General features: G+C 32.4%; 1 protein-coding gene across 3 annotated transcripts in view; it reads left to right on the top strand.

Annotated features, from left to right (window-relative positions):
* Positions 1-22,167, top strand: part of PCLO (piccolo presynaptic cytomatrix protein) — a 408,305-nt gene that overhangs the window by 339,385 nt on the left and 46,753 nt on the right. For all 3 annotated transcript variants that reach the window (XM_007982336.3, XM_073009167.1, XM_073009170.1), the window contains 3 exons: positions 754-948; positions 17,314-17,455; positions 21,561-21,634. In XM_007982336.3, coding sequence (XP_007980527.3) covers positions 754-948; positions 17,314-17,455; positions 21,561-21,634 — 411 coding nt within the window. The remainder of the gene's footprint in view (positions 1-753; positions 949-17,313; positions 17,456-21,560; positions 21,635-22,167) is intronic.

Genomic DNA, 22,167 nt, shown 5'->3' on the forward strand with positions numbered 1-22,167 from the left:
TTATATTGGACTTGAGTATTACTTCCTTGTCACCTTTTCTAGGAAAGTCCATCAAATTGAAAAGTGGTTCTTTGTACATGAGATTCTCTGAATCATAAATGCAAGTGTTCTAGGAGATGAGAAAGTGAGTCCATGTCCAGTAGGCCACTGAGTTGGTATCATAAACCACTGACTACGAGTGCTGTAGATTATTTATTAATGAGTTTTATAGATCATTTATGGGTTCTACTTAGCCATCTCAACTCTATCTTGCTTAACATTCTGCAAGATCATTAGTATAAAGATCTCTTTCTATGACTGCCTTAGGAAATATGTGATCCATACATTCTCTACAATGGTTTGAGGCATGATTCTACAATCTCCACATTTAATATGTCCTAGTGACTTACATCCTTCATCCTGTTTTTACTTAAAACTCCTCCTGTGTACCGTCTCCTACCTGACCTGTACTGGAATTAGCAGAGGTGCTTGGTGAAACTAGAAGTTAACATATTTATTACTAGAAGCTAGTCAGAATGTATTTCTTTTCTCAAAGTTATCTCTTCTCATTGCTATCATCCTTTTGCCTTTCCTCCTCCAAATTGTTTCCCAGATGTTTAATCACAGTTCTCTATGATGACCAGTTGCATAAATGAATCATATAAGACCCAGAATTAACATAAATTTTAGACAGTTTCAAATTATGTGTAGACTAAGCTTGACAGGAGGAGTGCTGGAACAACTTTAACTCACGTTTTACCCTTTTGTGACCAGACATGCAGGTTCCCACCATTGAGAAATCCCATAGTAGTCCTGGTAGCTCAAAATCATCATCAGAAGGCCATCTCCGTTCTCATGGACCATCTCGCAGTCAAAGCAAAACCAGCGTCACTCAGACCCACCTGGAAGATGCAGGGGCTGCCATAGCTGCTGCCGAAGCTGCCGTGCAACAACTCCGCATTCAACCAAGTAAAAGACGCAAATAAATTCCTCAGCATGGCAGCTTAATGTTCATCTGTTGCCTTTCTTTCCTGCTGTCCTTTCCTGTTTGCTTTCAGTTTTCAACATCCTCTGCTCACCCTGTTCTCTGTCCCTTCGTCTGTGTAAGAACGATATCAATACATTAATATACTCTTTCTTATTTAGATTTTTTTAATTTACATAGACTGAAATAAAACTGGCTGTTTCTCCTTTGTTTACACCATCCATCCAACCTGGCTCATAGCATTTGATACAGTGTCTGTGATGTTTGGAGGCAAAGCAATGTTGTGTGTCCTTTTTGTTTGTGCTTAAATATCTTTTAGAATACAGAAATTATAAGCACAAGTGGCTGCCAGTTTTTCAGACCTTATACCAAAAAATTAAAAAGTGCACTCATATAAGTATTTAGAGCAGATTCACAATTAGATTCTTGTGTCTGAAAACACTCAAAAAGTCTAGGCAGAAGATAATGCAACCAACAGTCAACTTCTAGAACCTTGGAGGAAAAGCCATTTCAAGACAGTGCTTTAAAACACTAATAAATTATGCTTGTGAAATATGGTAACTTTCCATGTGCAAAAATTTGTAGTCTTGAAAAGTCTGTGAAGAAAATCTTATTTCTTATATTCTCAAAAAACTACATTAAATTAATATATATATAAGCATATGTCATGAGGCAATGCAACTTCATTAAGGAGCACAATTGGGTCCATTCTGTTGGATCACACTTTGTATGCGATGACAGATTTTACAGATTTTTTTTCTAACCATTGGAAATCAAAATATACTATGTCTGGTAGCTATAAGTCAAGCAAAATATAACAGTTGACCTATCTTAATTGCTGTATTTTCATTTCATTTGTGAAAATTTAGTCAATTGATATAATTATATAAAAATAAGTGCAAATATTTCACAAATGTAGGTGCCCTGTTACTTCTAAAAGGCATTAGCCAGGCAATGGAGATAGATCGTTGTTCTCTGCATCTCCCTAGTCATCATTTCCAAAGAAACAGCCAGTTTTAAACCCCTTTAGTGCTGTGCATGTGGTGTCATTTTGGCATTTGAAAACACAACTTATTTAAATACAGCAAAAGAGCACTTCTGTTTGCATGAATAACATTTAAGCTGGTTCCATCTGAGGATACATACTCTGGGTTTCCATTTCACCCACACTGCCACAGCAGCACATAAAAGCGGTCAGTCTAATCATGCCAGGAAGCAGCACAGACACAGCATAGCAGGAGTCCTCCCCATTCAAAGAACTCAGTCTGATAATCTGCCTCCACCAGCCAATGGCAACCAAGACCAAAGCCAGCTAGCCCTCAGGAAGGTGATGTCTGATGGACCAGTCAAGCCAGAAGGAGGTGAGCAGAAAGGCCCTGTTCAAAGCACACAGCAAGAACGTCCCCCAAATTTAAAGCTCTCCTCTTTAATTTTAGAGATTGTCTGATAAAATATGTTTATCCACTTTTTAATGTGCTTTTGTGGGCATGGCATTTCAGGACTTCATCATCACCATGTAAGTCCCAAGACCAGTCCCGTAATATATTGACTACAGTGATTTGTATTTTTCTATGCACTGGGCGTCTTTTGACTTTTGTTGGGAAATAGATTAACAATATTCATATTGCAGAATGGAATGCATGCTACTAACCTAATCTGTTCAAGCATGACTATAAATATGTTTCATTGTGATGAAAGTTTCAATTGCTCACAGTTCAAGTTAGCCTACCAGTTGGAATGTGGATCAGTTTTTGTTGCCTATTATTTCAAGTGTAACTTTAAAAAATTTAGTGGATTTTGAAAATTCTTAGAGGAAAGTAAAGGAAAAATTGTTAATGCACTCATTTACCTTTACATGGTGAAAGTTCTCTCTTGATCCTACAAACAGACATTTTCCACTCGTGTTTCCATAGTTGTTAAGTGTATCAGATGTGTTGGGCATGTGAATCTCCAAGTGCCTGTGTAATAAATAAAGTATCTTTATTTCATTCATAAACTACTGGGTTCTGAGCCATTGTTATATGATGCAGCTTAAAATGAATGTGTCAGTTTTGTTTTCTCATTTGATTTCGTTGCAGTAGATTTTAATTACTGCTTCATTGCTAGTGACAGCTGTAATGATTGGACATTTGAGAGCAGGACAAAGTTCCATCTTGGAAACACTGTAAGATAGATGGAAAATTGTCACCAAATAAAAGCATCAGAGATTACATTAAAATGTAAATAAATAATGGGATTGGGCTACCCTAGGCAACATTTGTGCTATTTCTGTCTCCTACGTCTGATCTACTTTGCAATCTTCTCAGGTTCCTGGATAGAGGAAGGTAAATTCCATTGCTTTGGAGAAGTGGCTAACCTTGAACTCATAGCTGTGTTCAGAAACGAAAGCACATGTACACCCATCTGTAACCTAACCCCAACATTTCTAGAATTTTCCCCCAAGAAAGAGTGCCACTGCCAGTGACAAGGAATGAAGCTAGGGTGACTATACAATTATCTTCAAATTTAATTCAAAAGCACATATTAAAATAATTTTTTTAAAAATAGGATAGTAGTATTTGTCCCCTTGAGTACTTCTCAGCCCTAAAATGTTTGATTTTATGAGTTCATATTTGGCACAAAATTAAAATCAAGCCTTATACTTTCCTGTTGCATTCTTTTTATTCTCATAAAATTAAAAACATTTCATATGTCCTTCTCCCAATTAATTATATATGTGGTGGCAATGTAAGACATATGTTGCATTACAGAGGTAAACCACTGAGGTGTTTCCTAAATTAGGTAATTAAGGAAAAATCAGCTTAAACATTAGGATAATTCTGAATATGTGTTACTCAGCCCAGTTTCTAGATTATCACCAAAGCACAATTTCTTTTTTCTTGTTAGCCTTACTAAAACTTTCATTTTTAAAATTCCACCTCTCACCTTTTCTTCCATCAAATAAGTTCACTTGATTTCTTCATGTTATTCACGTTATTACTTGAAATATTCTTTTAATTATAAATGCCACAGTAATCAAACACTTCCCTTATTTCACACCTTATTTTTAATTATTGTGACTTAAGTGTTTCTACATAACATTTTATATGATTTTCTTCCTAGACATAGTCCTTAAAATTTATATTAAAGTGTTTTAATCCCTTTTTTTGAATAGTGCTCTAATAGATATTCTCATACATTTAGTCTTATGATTGACTTAGAAGTCACTCTTTATTAAAATCGTAATCAAAAGGAAAACTAGATAACACAGCATGCTTTCATGTTTAATTTTGTTCTAATAGCCTTATTTTATAAATAAAAAGCCTTATTTTCTAAAGTATAATTTTTCTGCTATTATAAATATACCAATATAATTGATCCATGTATATTTCCAGACACTTCATAGCAAACATACTGTAGTGTTAAATTTATATAAAATGCAATATAAATTCTTTAAAGTGCAGAGAGAAAAACAACTAGGCAGAGATACAAACATATAAAAAGGACCTGCAAGTTCCTGTTCACTAACTGCAGAAGTATTAATAATAATCGTAAGTGTTGGGATAAAAGTGTCCCATTTCAAACCTCAAAATGGAGTTCATATAATCCCATCTGCATTCTGAAAATAATACTCTGCATTTGAATAGTTCTTCATGTTGTACAGAGCATTTTGTCATCCATTTCTCATTTTATCACATTAAGTGGATGAGATAGTCATTTCAATATTCTTATACTTGTTTTTTTATGGGTGAGCAATCAGAGAGTCAGAGAGGTAGGCTGGCTGGTATAAGAACACACAGCTAGAAATTTTCAGAACTGACAAATATAACATTGTCTTGTGACTTTTCGAGTTACAATTTTTGAATACATTGTCTCCTTTAAAATCAAAGTCTCCTAATTTTAATAAGAACAGTCACTTATGACTTCTCTCTCAAGTTCTTACAAATGATTAGCGGTAGCTAGAAATGATGGCAGAATTCAATTAATACTCTCTATCTACATGGTCCTCCTTTCTAAAGGTTGTTGATTTAACCTAGCAAAAGGAAGCCTTCCCACTGTGCAAGCCCAGTGAGGCATTGGGCAATGTTTGTGACTCCATTAGAAAAGGCTGTGGGTCCATCTGTAGGCATTTCTATCAAGAGTGACAAAAATTGTCCCTAAAGAGCTTTTCAAAGATTTTTTGTAAGCTTCTCAGCAGATTTCTGCTTGAGCTAGCATAAAATACGGGTCAAACAAGAATTATAGAGTAAGTCAAAAGGAATTTTTTCTTTCCCCCTGGGGTTTAGTTTCATACTAAAACACCTGATGGGAAAGTATAGACAGATTGTGCAAAACCATCCTGATGCCTAAACAACTCTCCGTAGTTAAAAACCTCTGGAAATGTTTTTAGTTGTTGTTGTTTTCCCCATACTAGCTAGTTTGGTTGAACACAAGCCTTGCTATTTCAGAAGATTTTTTATTTGTTGGTTTGCTTGAAAACTATATCAAGACCAAAACAAGCTGAAGCATTCCTAAAACCTTGACGATTTATTTAGTTGAAACCCAATATATTAAATTTAAGTACAGTTGGGAAAACCTGAGCTATTTTTGTTTGATACTAAGACTTTAGGTATGAGTTTTAAATTTAGAAACAGGCAATACAGGATGAGGAGAAACATACTGGTCAATAAAACAAGAGCCATTGGGACGGGTTGGAGAGATTAGGTGAGAAGATAAATCATTAGATAAGTCATGCAAGGAATATGATTTCGAGTTCCTTGATGTGGCCGAATTGTAGGAGAAAAGCCTGATGCTACTTCCACAGACCACTACTGGAAACTCCACTTTCAATAAAGCTCATTTGCGGCACCTGTCAAAGAAGAGTTTCATATCCATGCGTTGCCTTGGTGAACTCTTACTAAGCCATCACTGTGGGAGCTTCTGCCTTGGGCAAGTGGTAGTGGGTGGATGGGTTCGGGAGCGGGTGGGACTGGGAGTGGAGGGAATTGTTGGTTACAAATGATAGTAGCTAATTAGCACCCCATTTTCTTTTGACCAGAAGTAGATGATCACTTCTGGTCAGAAGGATTTTAGCCTTCCCTGTTTCTGTAAAGGACAGGTCCATAAGAAAAATAAAGGAAAAAGCATAAGAGAAATCAGTTTCATTTGGAGGTGAAGTCTTCTTTAACATTGTATGTACAAGATTAATAAAAACAAATTTTACATTCCTCATTTCCATGTGTTTGTGCAAAAAAAAATTGTTTAAACCTTGAGCAGTTTAATATAAAAAGAAAATTCAAACTGTAATGACATGCGCATAGCAAACATCCAACAAAATCTAAGAGAATCAATTTGGACAATTTCAGCTTTCAGAGTTCTATACTTGTTTATCTGGTGATAAGAATTTCATTTTGTTGTCTGTGAAAATCAAAATGCTCTTCTAAAGTTTTGGTTTTGAGAAATTCTACATTTTCTTGGAATGAATGACTATGCATTTTCAAATATTTCTATAGTCATTTAAATTTATTGCTAGAAATACCTCTGCCATACATACAGAATCAGACAGTAAATGTAGAACTCTGACCATATCACACTATCTCTTGTTTATGGACCTTCATTCCTGAAGATGAATTCACTGGCCTACCATCAATGGGTACTTCTGTTCTTTTCCAGTAGTAGCCATGGAACTGCACTGAGCCATCTGCATACTTTGGTCTGGTCCACAATGGGGATTTATATGTTCATTTCATCTGACATGAAAAGTAAGACCAACTGGCCCATCTAAACACCAAACTTGGCTTCAAAATTGTTATGCCTTAGTCATATGGTCTAGCTATGGGCCTAAATAATGAGGATGGGACTATTAATACATGATCTAAGAAGAAGAAGAGAAAGGCCTAAATTTTACCATACCGAGATTTCTTAAATATTATTTATGACATGTCTTTAAAAATAATATCCATAAAGCCTAGTTTTTATAATGCAATTATTTTCAAAAAGTTAGTTGATCAGATTACCACCAGGAAGCAGGACCTGTGGAAATAAGACAGGCAAGTAAATGCTGATGGGGGAGGGAAATGAGAATGCCAATGGAGACACAGTGGGGGGCAGTCAGAGTACAATAAGAGCATGGGGCAGGCAACTTTCTCACTTGGATAGGAGGATCATGGAACCAGGGATATGCTGCCCAAGGAGAGGTGGAGGAATGCCAAAGACACTAATTGTCAACTTAATAATAGTCCCCAAATCCAGATATCTAACTATCCATGAAATGCTTGGTTATTTTTCCACTTTTCATCCACATGTATTACATACATTATGTAAACCATAATATTTCACCCATTCTCCATTGTGCAACATGATCTGGGGAAAGAAACGTGGGTATGGGGTAAGATGAAAGGAATCTTCATGTATACTGAACAAGGCCATGAAAACATTATTTTTCTTTTTTATTACTGTGATGTACATGTTAATATATAAAGAATCATTAAAAAGCCAAAAACACATGGATTTTCAAATGAAACCAAATTATATCAGAAATACAAAATTTTGATTGGGGTGTTGAGTTTGGTAGATGTTTGAACAGGAATGACAGATATAGCCATCATTCTATATTTTAACGTGTTTTAGACACTGAAAAATGCAATTTGTTCATTATAATTTGAACAGATTTATCAAAATAATATTAGGTTGGTGCAAAAAGTAATTGTGGTTTTTACCATTGAAAGTAATGGCAAAACCCACAGTCACTTTTGCACCAACCTATTACCACAACTCAAACAAGCCAGAAAAATTTTTCAGAAGAAATGTTTGGTAAAAGTCAGGATCACAGGTTTCTATTTCCAAATGTGTAAGAAAGATAGTGAAATATAATTTCTACCATATTGTTCTTAAAAAGAACATAGCAAAATTCACTTTTCCTCTTTAAAGCATTTCAAATTCAAAAGCATGTATTTCAAGTTCTATAGATCACACTGTATTTTTATCTGATTCTTTTTATAAAAAGAACTTGGAATATAGAGAAATATAGAAAACATATTTTTACAACTACCTAATTCAAATGTCTTTCTATATAGGCCTATTATGTAGTTTTTGTTTTAAAGCATCCTCATTGCCAGTGACATTTAATAAACTCAATAACTGTTGAATCACCATTTTGCTTCCATCCAACTATTATTAATGTACAAAAACATTAAAGAGACTTTATGAACAGAAAACCTCTTTATGGAAGAATTTGCATTATTTTATGCCTGCCAATTATCATTATTTACTCTGGGTTTCTGTGCACCATAAAATAGTTATTTTCTTGTTTTGTTTGTTTTTAACCAAAGATAGAACAGACAAGTTTTTATGATACAATATATTTTTAATTCATGCCATATATGTCTAGAGTTGTGAAATTCTGAGTGAAACAAGTTCCTAAGAAGATTAGAGACCATTAAAATGAATGCTAATATCAATAATGAATCTTTTCAAGAAAGCTGAAAACTTCATATTTTTTCAATACAAAACACAAAATTAAAATAAATAGCATGATAAAATGATCTTGACATATGTAATTGTTACGATGACTGTCAAAGAAACTGATGCTAATCAGTTTCTTCTCATTTTGGACAGTACTTCATTTCCATGAGTGTGGGTCTTGACCAATAATTCTCACAGTGTGTCCACTGATTCCTAGTGGGGGCGGGGGTGTCCCAGAAACCCTTTCAGGGGTCTGCAAGGTCAAAATATTCTTAAGATTAACATGTTATTTGCTTTTTCGCTCTCATTTTTTTCTCAAGTGTACAGTGGAGTTTTCCAGCAGCTACATAAGGTGTCATAATATCATTGCTTTGATGACTAATGGAGTATGTGCTTGACTATTTTTTGTTTTAATGTTTTATTTACTTTGAATATGATAAATATCAGTAGATATAAATTACATAAAACAAAGTTCTTTGGATTATTAAATAAGTTCTAAGATCAAAATATTTAAGCTTGTTGTCCAGCTTAAATATTTAAGTATATTAAATTATAATTTATAAATTATAAATTAAATTATATTAACACGTTTAAATATATTTAAGCTTAAAAATATTTAAAAGCCACTGACTTAGACTTAGTCACAATAATAATTTTTACAATAGTCAAAGACTGAATAACCAAGGACTTCTTCCGAAACATGTTTATCATGTTTGTCTCTAAATTTTCTGTATCTTATATATCTCTCCTATTGCATTTCAGAACCCCTTCTTTCCTTTCTCATTTGATGTGAATTTATAATTATTAAGATTGACAAATGACATTTTTTATTTATATAGCAATTTTTTTTATTTTATTGGGAATGATATAGATTATATTTATACATCCATAATTATTACTTTTTCCTTTTGAAATTTGGTAAGTTGCCTATCAGCTTTAATCAAGCCGCTTCCAAGCTGAAGTAGAGTGACAGGAGTGTTATAAAGATAGAATACAATTTTTTGTTCTTATCTTGAAAGTAACATTTATAGAAAAGCAGTTGTTTATAAATTATCAATTGATTTTATCTTCCATTATCTACATTACTGATCCCATATAGTGGCAATTAATTGTATTGGCATAACAACAGAAACACTGAAGATGATCACTTTCATTCAAATTTGAGGAAAAATGGAAAGTTTCTTACCAAATACTTGATCCTTAATTTTAAGTATATAATTTGATAAGTTTCAAAATATTTAATGCTAAAAGGATATTTGCAAACGTGTTTATCATTTATGAAAAATATGATCTGAATTACTTTTACTAGGTCATCATTTTTACATACATTTGCTGATATTATTTTTAGTGCAAATAATATCACAGAACCTCTTCAAGGTGTTGGTGATACTACAGCAAACAAAATAGACAAAAATTACTGTCTTCATGAATCTCTATGCTAGTAATATTTATTGAATAATCAATTTAAAGATATCTGGAAAAAATTATGAACAGTAAGAAAAGTGAGTTTTGTCTATCTTCAACTGAGATGGAAAAAGAAAAATGCAATCGGTCATTGATTTACATTTATGTGCAACCAAACATCATCATGTTTAAAAAATCTGGAAAATAGAATTAATTATAATTTATTTGTTCTGCCTCTGGTTCTGTCATAATCTGTACAGTCCACTGCAATATAACCATCTATATGTAGACAAAGTATTTTTTAAGGATCTATTTGGAGAAAGATCAATGAAATGATTGTTATAGATTAATAGATCATTAATATAATCTATTTCGAGAACGATTAATGACATTAACTAGGGAGGTTAGGTCTCGTGAGACCAGACATGCATTTATCAAATAACTGTCCAAACTTCCTCTTTACTTCGTGGCCATTGACCAAATTGGAATGATATGAAACAAACTGGAAATGTGCTCAACCTTTTTCATTTGGGCAGAATTTAATGAATTTTCAAAATGTTCAGATTCGATTTAAGGACAGCATTCTTGTTATCTAAGCAGACATGATGTAAGTTCTCACAGTTTCAGGATTATGTAAGAACTTTTTTCAAAGTGACTATTTTTAGAATGACTTTTTACTCAAACAAACCTGCATGTTTTACAGTAGTCTTTATTCCTGCTTGAGCTTTTTTTTTCCCTCCAACTGTCAGTTGGAAATACCTGCCTGACAGCCTAATGCAAGTGTAGTGCAAACAAACAGCAAGAAAGAAAATGCCTCTGCTTCAAAAGAGAATAAAAGGAAGATTAAAAAATTAAAAATTGCTCATGAAAATTTGATGTACCTCAAAATTGAATGTTTTTTCTTTCACATGTGATCCCCCATGCTATTAATCTTTTGAAGATAAAGATCATTATTGTATTTGCATTTTTTAGCACCAAAGCAGAACTTGGCACTGGATACATTCTTTTTTCATTCTATTTATTTGAACATAACTGGAATTACAGCCTAAATTTATTAAAAGACAAAATGAATTTACTATCTTAATTTTCATATATGATAATGTCTTAGTCAAACTTTCTTTCATTATTTACTATAAAATTTTAATTCTCATGTAAACTATATTTTAAGTGGTTTCTTCCAAAATCACTTCTAAACTAAAAACACCTCAAAAAAGGAAGACCTACTTAAAAGGCAACATTATGATTTCCTTTTAAAAGCAAGGATTATAGTATACAGAGCCAGCATGTATTTTTTTACATAAGAAAAAATTCCTCTATGCCATGTTATTAGTTAAGCTAACTTCACTTTCATTTGTTACGTTGTTTTATATGATTACTTTTGTTTCCTGAAGTGATCATTGATCGTATTATCTATAATGAATCATTATAAACACGCTAAATTGTTCACTAAAATGTCATTAAGAATTCAGTCATAAGGCCAATGTGTATGGAGAGAGAAAACTGTGAATATAAGAGCTTTGCCATCTTTCTGGAATACAGCAAATGGAGGCAACATGTCTTCATCTTCTCCTCTAAAAGGAGCCACTATGTGAATGTGAAATATCTTAAGAGAAATATTTTTATTTTTATAAGAAAAAAGACTGCAACATTCCATTTCTCATGACTTGTAATACCTTTATAATAGATATATTGTTTACATATATATATAAAATATACCTGTAATGACTGATATAATAGTCATTTAATAATTTGTCATTTAAAAAATAAATTTTCAATGACATCCTTCCTTTAACGTCCATTCCTAATGACTTACAAATGATTGATAGAGATATCAGAGTTTGAACACCTGTATTTGTGAAAACTTACAATTTGGTGGTGTGTGAAAACTACAAATAGCTATGTTGAAGCTACCTAGCCCATTTTTCTAGTGTCCAGTTTGCTTTAGATTTTCCCAAATAGATAATAATTATACTGAAATAGATTTGGAAAAAAAATTAAACTTCTAAATTACTTTTAAGATGCAATATCTCTTCTTAAATTAGAACCCCTGAACTGTAATAGAAAACATACAGGAAGTATGACTGTACATAATTCAAGGGAAAACATTCCAAATAATTCTGGTCACAATGACACTTAAAACCTCAAATTTTAAGGTCCACGTTCAAAAGAAAATTAAAATATGAGATAAAACTGCAAAATCCCTTTAGTAAAAATATCAAAAACAAAAACAGTAATAGTAATAACAACAGGTAGAGGACAGAGAGAGGAGGCGGGAAGGAAGGAAAGGAAAGAGGGATGGACAGCGAAAGAAACAAAGAAAGAGAGAGGAGAAAGATACCTGAAGTAAATGCTAGCAAAATTAAAGCTAGCTAAAGGGAGTCAAAATTCCCAAATACATGATTTTTAAAACTGCTAGGTAGTTATTTCCGTTCCATCATTAAACTATTGGAATAAACAAAATTGTTGATTGATTTCTTTTAATTTCAGTTAATCTTAAAATTTTAGAGACTGTATCTATGAAGATATTTACTACTGCATTAACCAAGTAATTTGGAAAAGTACAAGCTACCTACATAATAAATTACTCCTCAGAATATTTGGAAATAGCTCTGTGCTGGACCAAAGACATAAGACCAATAATGGAACATCATAGACAGCAACCTATATACATTCCAAACACTCAATTTTTGGAATTTAGTGAGACAGGCAGAGACCTTGCCTTTTAAATTTTGGATAATCGGATGTGATATAAAAGTAGTTAAACTGAAGTCTACAATTTGATCCGTGCTCTCAGAGCAAAGTGCTGCCATCATGTGGTAAGTACAGTGATAGCTTTGCATATTTAAGTACTGTATGGTAGAGGGAGGAAAAGCCAACAGAGCAAACTAATTGAAGACAGATGTGCAGTCAAAGAGACACTACTGATTTAATTAAGGTTAGCCACAATGGAGTAATAAAACACAATGATGTCGAACCATCTAACAGCCAAAGAAAGTAAAGTGGTCAAAGAATAATTTAAAACAGATTGAATTGCATCACAGAAGGTAACATTTGTTTACCTGAAATGCCCTCTTAATAACTGAGTTACAAAAATGATTCAACATTCTAAGATTTATTCTTTTAGGACACAGGACCTTTCTATGAGTGAGCTGATTCCATCATATATTTATAGCATCCACTCTTTCCTGTACTTGGTACTTGATAATACACTTAGGATTTCAAAAAGAAAGTAGGCACAAAAATGTAATTCATAAAAAAAATGGCCCCAAAGATGTATCTTACTACTAAGAAAAGCCTCTCAATATTTATATAAACTTTTTTCATATGTAATACACAGGTGCATAATACATTCACACATAGTAGGTCCATGATTTCTGAAACTGTAATTAAGAGAGTTGGAAGAATAAAGCAGAGATAGAATATTTCTAAATTGTTGATTTTGAAATTATAAAATTATGGACGATTATACTTAGTTTTAGTGTGTTTAAAATATTGTTTCCTTCAATAACTTAAAAAAAACATAGATATATTACACTTAAATATAACCCAGAGCTCTCCAACTATCTACAAACAAACGTGCGATCAGGACAAGTTCCAGAGTCTGTAGTAGTGCTGGCTCCCACAGAATGTTACTATACATATTATTTTCTTTTGTCACTTTCATTTTAAATATATATGTAATATTTGTGATCTATTATGAACTTTTTGATATTCATAAGCTTATAATCTCCAATGTTTAGTGTATTCTCATTAAATATTTCCTTCAATCAAACCAGTGTTTTGGGAGATTGAGGTTAAAAAATATAGTTGAATGATCACCTTTTTCTATACAGTATGACAGATTAAAGTTACCTCTGATTTTAAAAGCTTAAAAAAAAAATGACTCCCTAAAGTTTCTTTGACAAAGAACGTGGAAAAATATCCTTCCATAGCAAGTGGCCTCTTGATGAGAGATTTATGATTTGCATAAAACACAAAGCTTGATTTAAAAAGTGAAGTTATCTACTAAATCATTCAGGTGTTTTGATTGTTTGGTTAAAGTATTAATGTATTATTATTATTATTTATTCATTAAATGTTGTTCAAACATGGTTCGGGGACAAGCTTTTAAGGAGGTTACCAAGGAGAAAACATAGGTTCTGCTTCCAATAACAACAGAGTATGTGCTACAAGAGTCCAGACACAGGACAGGTCACTTCTGAATGGGAAAATGAGGAAAAATGCAAGTAATTTCTGAGCTAGGCCTTTACAGATAACTTCAATTTAGACACAAGAAAGTGATAGGATAAAGGAGGGCTTAGTAAAGTTGGAAAAAACAAAGCCAAACCAAAGGGAGCCAGAGTGAATGGGCTGAGAGGGCTTCCATGCAAAGTGTTTGAAGAATTATGTGAGATATATTTGGAAAGGAGCAGACCAATAAACACTCTTTTGAGAGGCAAAATAAAGAATTTGGTTGAAATTATTAGATGTCTTGAAATTACCTAAGATCCAGCTTCAGATAATAAAGTCCTAAATACACTTTATTTGTTACGTAAGTTTGCCTTTATGCAGATTTAGCTCAATTTAATAGAATTGATGCTTTAGTTTTGAAGTCTGTTTCAAGAGAAAGAAATGAATAAATACATGTTTCAAGTATCTGGAAAAGATATATTAAAATACAAATTCTTAGAACCAGCTTATCAAAACCTCTGTATTTTTTATTTTATCACATTTTATGATATGTAGATATAGCCCAGTAAGAAGAAAAGATGTGTCGTGTGTTTTAATTTAATTCATTTTTCAGAAACTAACCAAATGTGAGGTTATGTATCTCTGCACTACACTTAGATACCAGGTTAAGAATACAGAATTTAACCCGGCACCAGATGTTTTGTTATGATAACTCCAAATATCTAGATTCTTTTGAATTATTCACCTAACTTCTAACTGCCTAAAATTTCCGTAGACAGAACCTTAGATGTAATCGTGTTTTACAGAGATGTTAGACTGGTTCCATTACAGGTAAAATGTCCCCTGGATTTGGTTTTCTTTTTTAATATATCTTATAAAATGTTATTTGTTTGCATTTAAAATCTTGACAACGCTTGCACAGGCTTTCAAAATGAGAATTACATTCAAAGAGACTGGCAAGATGGAAAAAAAACTGTCTCTTCTTAAATTTATTTCTAGCTTTGTTTCTTTATTCCTATTATGGTATTTTATATTCTGTACACATTTCTCAACTTTTCAAGAAGAGGAATAGAACTAAAAATTGCATCAGGTGAAACCAAAGTTGACAAAACAAAGGACTATTTTGAAACGTAAATAATAAATCATTTTTATAATGTAGCTATTTTTGTTCACTGTGAGGTTGCTCTTGAAATAAAATTATTTTAATTTAATAAATATAAATTGATTAAATATTAGTGGCTAATAATTATGGTTTACCTTTGAAAATAGTAAATTGTGATTTTCCAACTGATGAAATTAATGTCTTCCAGTCAATGTCATACTAAAAATTATGAATTGGATTATAGAATCCCAGTCAAAAAGTATGACAGCTTTCTTTGGTTTATAATCAATTAACTAATCTGACTTATTATGTAGGTTATGCATTTTAATCTACTTTATACATGTCCATAATTTTACATCCTACTCATATTACCTTTACATTTTTTAAATTATTCCTTTAAGAAGTTTTTTTTTTAACACTAACTACATCATCTGGGTTTCTTCTACATAAATTAAATATTCAGAAACATAACTATTCTGTTTCCACAAATCTAGTCCTGTGGGTTACTAGTAACTCATTGGTGACTGGTTGTTAACAGCATTCAGTTCAATTAGTCAATTGTATATCAGATGTCTATAAAGTTCTAAATAGCCATTTCTAAATTATACACATCTGATATACAATTGACTAACTATTAAAAATTTCTTTCTTCTTCCTATTCTGGGGAAGGGATTCCCTATTCTGGGGAAGGGATTCATATTCTGGGGAAGCGATCCTACTGCCACTGAAATATATATAAAAATTCCTTGTGGCTTTAGAGAACCTGCTACTGCTGAAATCGAAAAAGTGAAGAAATGGGGGAAAAGTTAAATCCTTTGCAAGACTTGATGCTAGCTATCCTGATGGTGGATTTCCTGTCCTCAAATGGTTTCCCACACAATGTTTATGTGTTTCACTTCATTTAGTTATTATATTGGTTAAAATTCCACCACATTAAGAATCATTGTGTTTTTATACACATCCTTAAGAAATATGTAGCTATCTTAGGACCATGAAATGATTATCAACTGTTCACTCATTAGTGTGACTCTATCCAACTGGCTAATAATCTCCTGATGGGATAGGGATGCATTTATGAAGAAAAAAGACTCAAAGTAGAATTGTAGGTTTGAACACATCTAGATTTAGAAGAGAATAGAGTTAATTTCTTTTTCAAAGACTATTTAAGCTCAAAGACAGTAAGAAACAGCCATTGATAGTAAAGCCCTTGAGAAGAGTGGGGATGTGGCAAATAATATCACAAGAGGAAAAAGAGTAAGTTACTGGCCTCCTACATATCTCACTCCTCATAACCACCATTTTATGAGGTAGGCATTACTTACTCCATTGTTTCCAAATGAGAAAAGCGGTGTAGAGTTGCTAAAGAGTGGGCTGGGAATCAAAACCAGATCGGTGTGACCAAAAAGTTCACTCTCTCTGGCAGAAGACAAATATCAACAATTTCAAAAACTTACTATAGAAACTTCTCCCCAGCAAAATAAGGGAAAAACTTGCCTTATCTTCCTTCTTTTTGCATCAAGATTTCTTCTCAAATCTGCCAACAATATTAGTACTATACCCCTACTGCATAATTTATTGCACAAATTTGTAATGTCTCTATGGGAATATGGATTCTTATATTCAAATATCAAACTTAGGAAATTCTTGAGACAAGTCTTGATGATAAACTAGGAAATACCTGAAGGGAAACAAATATCTTTAAATTTTAAAAACTTGCTGGAGATAGCAGGCAAAGGTACATAAAAACAGAATTTTCAATCACTTCTTAAAATTCTATTTTGCATCTTTGCTTCTAAGGAGAAAAACAGATTATTGTCTAGTAATAGGAAAAAAATAAGCAATTTTCTTTATCTTGCCATTTCTATCTACCCAAATCTTTCTAAATTATTTTCTCCATGAAATAGCCAAAATGCTTTTTATTTACCATATCATTTTTGCAATACTGTACAAGGAAACCACAAAAATAATAATAGTAGCATAGTTACATACTATTTAACTCAGTCTAAAAATTAAATGTTTTTTTCCCTAAAGGTGATTGTTTTTCCTTGATGTCCAACAAAAACAGTAAAATAATTTATTGTTGCTACTGTGCATTATCAGTAAAGGAAACAAAAAGGCAGGTTGAAAAATGTAGTTCTTCAGTAGCTGTTTCTTTATACATGTAAATTAAGAAGATGTATAATGATGCATTTGTAGATCAATGTCAGCTTCATTTATTGACTGTGGTGTTGAATCTTCCCACACCATGCAGCAAAGCCTCCCAATCACCGGCCTGCAGAAAGCTCTGTGTCCACCGGCTCCTCGGGCAGCAGCTTTGGCAGTGGGTATAGCGTGGACAGTGAAGGAAGCAGCAGCACTGCAGGGGACACTAATCTATTTCCTATTCCAAGGATGTAAGTGGGTCTCTTTTTGTTACTACAAAGCTTACTCAGCATCATGAGTAAGGCATTCTCAACAGTTAACAGGAAATAACCAGACAATTATCCAATTCTGAGTCATTGTCCCTGAGACACTTCAACTGTTAATGCCTATGTAAAGATACATAGTTCAAGAAAGATTGGATAATTCAGTTAATTCTAAGGATAAATGTTAGTCACTACCAGAACTATTAATCAATACAATCTCTATTTGATGTAAAAACTGCTAATCACTTAGCCATGCCAGAATAAAGTCCAGCAGGAGTACAATAATGTTTTAATCACATAATGATCAAATACAAACATTACTGGTATTTGAGACAAACATATATTAATTTACCTTGAATCAGGAGAGATTCAAACATATTCAAAGAATCCATATATCATGTTTGAAATAGAGGACATAGTGAATACTTATACAGACTTTTCAACTATAAATCCTTCTACAATTAAGATTGAAGGCATTGAAGTGTTTCCATACTTTCTAGAACAAGTACCGAGTAGTGCACAGGTCCCTGACTAGGTACTCTTGGAATAAGAATCATTTAGAATGTTAAACCTCAAAAAAAAAAAAAAAAGTCATTTTGCAAATCAAATGCAAAACTTTAGCAGACTTAACATGTTAGAATCACTTTGATCATATTGGTAGCATTTAAGATAAATATGTAGATTATGTCTGTTCCAATAACAAAATCCAAACTTCCTGACCTTTCCTTCTCCTCCCCATTAACTAGTCTTCTGGATTTTGAAAATACCACTGGGCCACCCAGGTCCCAGGATTTAGGCCAGAGCAAATTCAGTCTACCACCTGGTTTTCTAAGGCCGGTGAGCTAAAAATGGCGTTTCCATTTTTGAATGTGTAGGAAAAAAGGAAAGAAATGTGATACTTTGTGACATGTGAAAATTATAGGAAATTTAAATTTCAGTGAATATAAACTAAGTTGTATTGGAACACAACCACTCCTATTAGCTCTGTGTTGCCTGATGCTGCTTTTGTGTCACAGGGCAGAATTAAGTCGTTAGAACACAGCCCATCTGAAATATTTACTAACTGGCACTTTGCAGAGCTTGCCAACCCTGAGCTGGGTTGTCGAAGGGTCTTTTTCATTTTCTCCAATGCTACGTGAAGACTTTTCAGCAGGTGGATTTTCTATTTCTCTTTGTTTTAAAATAAGGCTTTTCATAAATCTTTCCTTTTGATGTCCACAACAATTGTAATATTTTGATAACGGTTCCGTTTATAAAAGCAAAGCATTAGGGAAAATGGATTTTTACAGTGAAAATGAGTTCATTTTGTTGTTTTGAACTACATTTTTTTTCAATTTAAATTAAGCAAATTATTATTGTATCACCTGCCCATCTTAGCTTTCTTTTCTTTTATGAGATTTAGTCTATGGATTCAATAGAGTTATTTGTACTTAATCAGTTCTATTTTATTGGAAATTCTTCCTAAAAGGAATCTAATCCCATTGGTCTTTGACTTCTGATGATCCAATTTGACAGAAAATAATTTCTACAAATTCATTACATTTCTCCCTAAGCTGTAAATGCCATGTGAATTTAGAAAGGTTTTAAACCACACATAATTTGCTATCCTTCCAATTTTTCTGCACCTTTCAAAATATATAATTTAACACTGATGATAAAGTTATAACTTCCAAAGAGTAAATATGTTATTTTGTCAATATCTGAATGTCTGCAGAATAAATAGATTATGTATTTTATATATATATATACCACATTCTAATTTTGGTTTTTCCCATCTTCTGTTTCTCTTGTAAATCAAAGCTTCGCACAACTGTCTAGGAGACTCTTGCTTTGCCATATGAGCACAACAAATATTTACCTTTGAAAACCACTGTAGGATATGTGTAGGAAGTAGTATGTGGCAGTTCTTTTTTATCCCCCATTGTGTCTAATAAAATTATTGCTTGGGCTAGTGAAAGTTTTTAATAAATATCTAGTGATTGTTTAAAAATATAAATTATAAAATGTGTAGCAACAATGTTCTGAGCTAAAGTGTAGTTATTGGGAATTCAGAGAAACCACATCCTTCACATGACCCACAGTTACATTTCCTTTGCACCTAACTTAGCTTCACAATCCTGTGAAAGTTTTTTGTATAATCTTCAAAATGTACTTACTACACATACTGGCTAAGTACCTGTGTTAAAATCAGTTTTAATTGAAAGCAAATACTGGCTGGGTATCACCCTTAATATATAAAGTCTAAGAATCAAGAACAACCCCAAAAATTATCAAAATGTAATTGTGCTACAATTACTAAGACTTATAGTAACTACTTTTTAAAAGTCTGGGATAGTATAAGAATATTAATTTTTTAGTATTCTTATCTACTAGATTACCAATACTAAAAAGACCCTCACTTTCAGTAGAATTGGTTCAGTAACAAGGTAAATTTTGGCTCACTCTACCAGCATAATGTACTGATAAAAGTAAGATTACTGCTATTAAACTTTTTTTCCTCTCTAATGCTAACAGATAGAGCAGAGTTCTTTTTTTTTTTTTTCCTTAACTAATTGTCTTGAATCTTGATGAAGCAATTACATACGCTAAAATTTTGTGCATTGCTTAAATATGTATGCAGATGTTGACCATGCAGACCATGGTTTAACATACATATGGTAAAACAGAAATGTTGGAAATTGCTTAATTTGCATGAACTTGGTCCCTCACATACACACTTAATAAAAATTTGTACTTAAACCTTTAACCTGGAATTATTATAATGGAACAATGTAATGGCTTTTGAGATAAAATAATTTCTGAATTTACATGTGTTCCTCTTTTATTATGTGCAGACACATTTCAGCACCTTCTCTGAAGTAGAATAAGAGGATCTTTAGAGCAGTTTTCAAGTAAGATATAATTGGATTCTTAAGAAATAAATATGGTTACATTTTCAGCAGGTCCAGCAAACCAAATACTTCCTGTGAAAGTTGTAATTAATTGTTAGTAAATCCCGCTATGCTAGGAGCGTTGCCTACAAAGTGCAGTATCAAGATGCTCTTTTGTTCAAGCATCTTTCTATAACACTTAAGTTTTTATTCCATCTTTTTAGAACACCCTATCTAAGTATATATAAAGGCAAATTCCAAACTTTTTCATGTGCCATGCAGCTTTTTCTGTAGCCAGAGAAATAAGAAGTGGCCTACAGTCCTTTAGCTGTTAAATTATTAACATTCTAAGCTTACAATCCTCAAAGTATCATGAATTCGTCATCTAGACTTTCCAAAAAGTTTGAAGCTGAAAACTAAAAGTGATTAGCAGATTTTAGCGGAATTCTAAGGCTGCTATGAACATGCCTATCTATTAATATGCTATATTTATTGAATGCTTATGATTTTTCAGGCACTCTTTAAACCTTTCTATGCATTTTTCATGTGATTTTTTTCACAATCAAAATGTAGCTAATATTATTATCTTTATATCACAAAAGGAGAAACAGTCTTGACCAGGTACTTTGCCTTACATTACACATAGCAAGAAATAGCAAAGCAGAGACCAAGCAGCCTGACTACAAAAGCCAGTTTGCTCAACATAGCAGAAAACACAGGAAGGAGTTGGGGAAAAAAACACATGAAATAAGAAATATTCTATTAAAATATCATTTTTATATAGTATTTATTTCAATATTGCTCTTTTCACCAAAAAAAACTAGAATAACTCATCAGTACAACTTATAAAAATATAAAGCCCCTTCTCATTTTTGAGTTAGAAATAAATAAAAAAATTCTAAAACAAAATTTGGAAATGTCATGATGGTCTTATTTTTTGATAAATGAGTCTACAAATAAAAATTACTGAATGTTGAGGTATACTATTTGGCTTGAATAGGAATAATAAACAAGTTCACATTTTAAAATCATGACATAGAGCAATTAACTGTGTATGTATGTGCCATTCAAATAATTATTACAAGTCCGAAAATATTTGGTTGGTGCAAAAGTAATTGCAGTTTTTGCCATTACTTTCAATGTTATTTAAATTATGCAAATTTAGCCTCCTTTGCATTCATGAGATATAACTGAATATATCATTTTATTTTATTCCTAAACAGAGGGAAGATGGGACAGAATGGACAAGAGCCTGTAAAACAGCCAGGGGTAGGAGTAGGACTAGCAGACACTGAAGGTAAGTAAAAATTTACAATATTAGATTTTGGCCTAATCTACATTCTACAGTATAAATGTTTGAGTTATTTTTCTTTTAACATGAATTTAAATGTTACATACTAATGGCAAAAGCAATAGGTAGTAAGACATCATCATCTATTAAATGAGAATGACTTTCTTTATAATTTCCCAGTTTTCTCATTTGTGTTTAACATTGAAGGAACTTGGGGTACTAAAAAATTAAAAGAGAAAGAAGAATGAGAAGGATGACACAAAAAAGACTCAGAAGACTTTCTGAGGGTGGGAGGGAAATCTTGAACTTAAAAATATATATTTTGTTTAAAATATCATGCAAATAGAAAATCAATCATGGAACCTCATTTAAGTCCATGGAAATTCTTAAATATATGAAGCTGAGAAGAAATTAATGGTGTAAAAATCATTTTACAGAAAAATTCACTGCTAAACTAACTTCTAAAGAAAAACCAAATTTAATTTCAAATTTCGTTTTATTAAACAAATAGTAAGTTATTACCAAATGTGAAAACACCT

Source organism: Chlorocebus sabaeus, chromosome 21 (genome assembly GCF_047675955.1).
Source record: "Chlorocebus sabaeus isolate Y175 chromosome 21, mChlSab1.0.hap1, whole genome shotgun sequence".
NCBI classification, from domain to species: domain Eukaryota; kingdom Metazoa; phylum Chordata; class Mammalia; order Primates; family Cercopithecidae; genus Chlorocebus; species Chlorocebus sabaeus.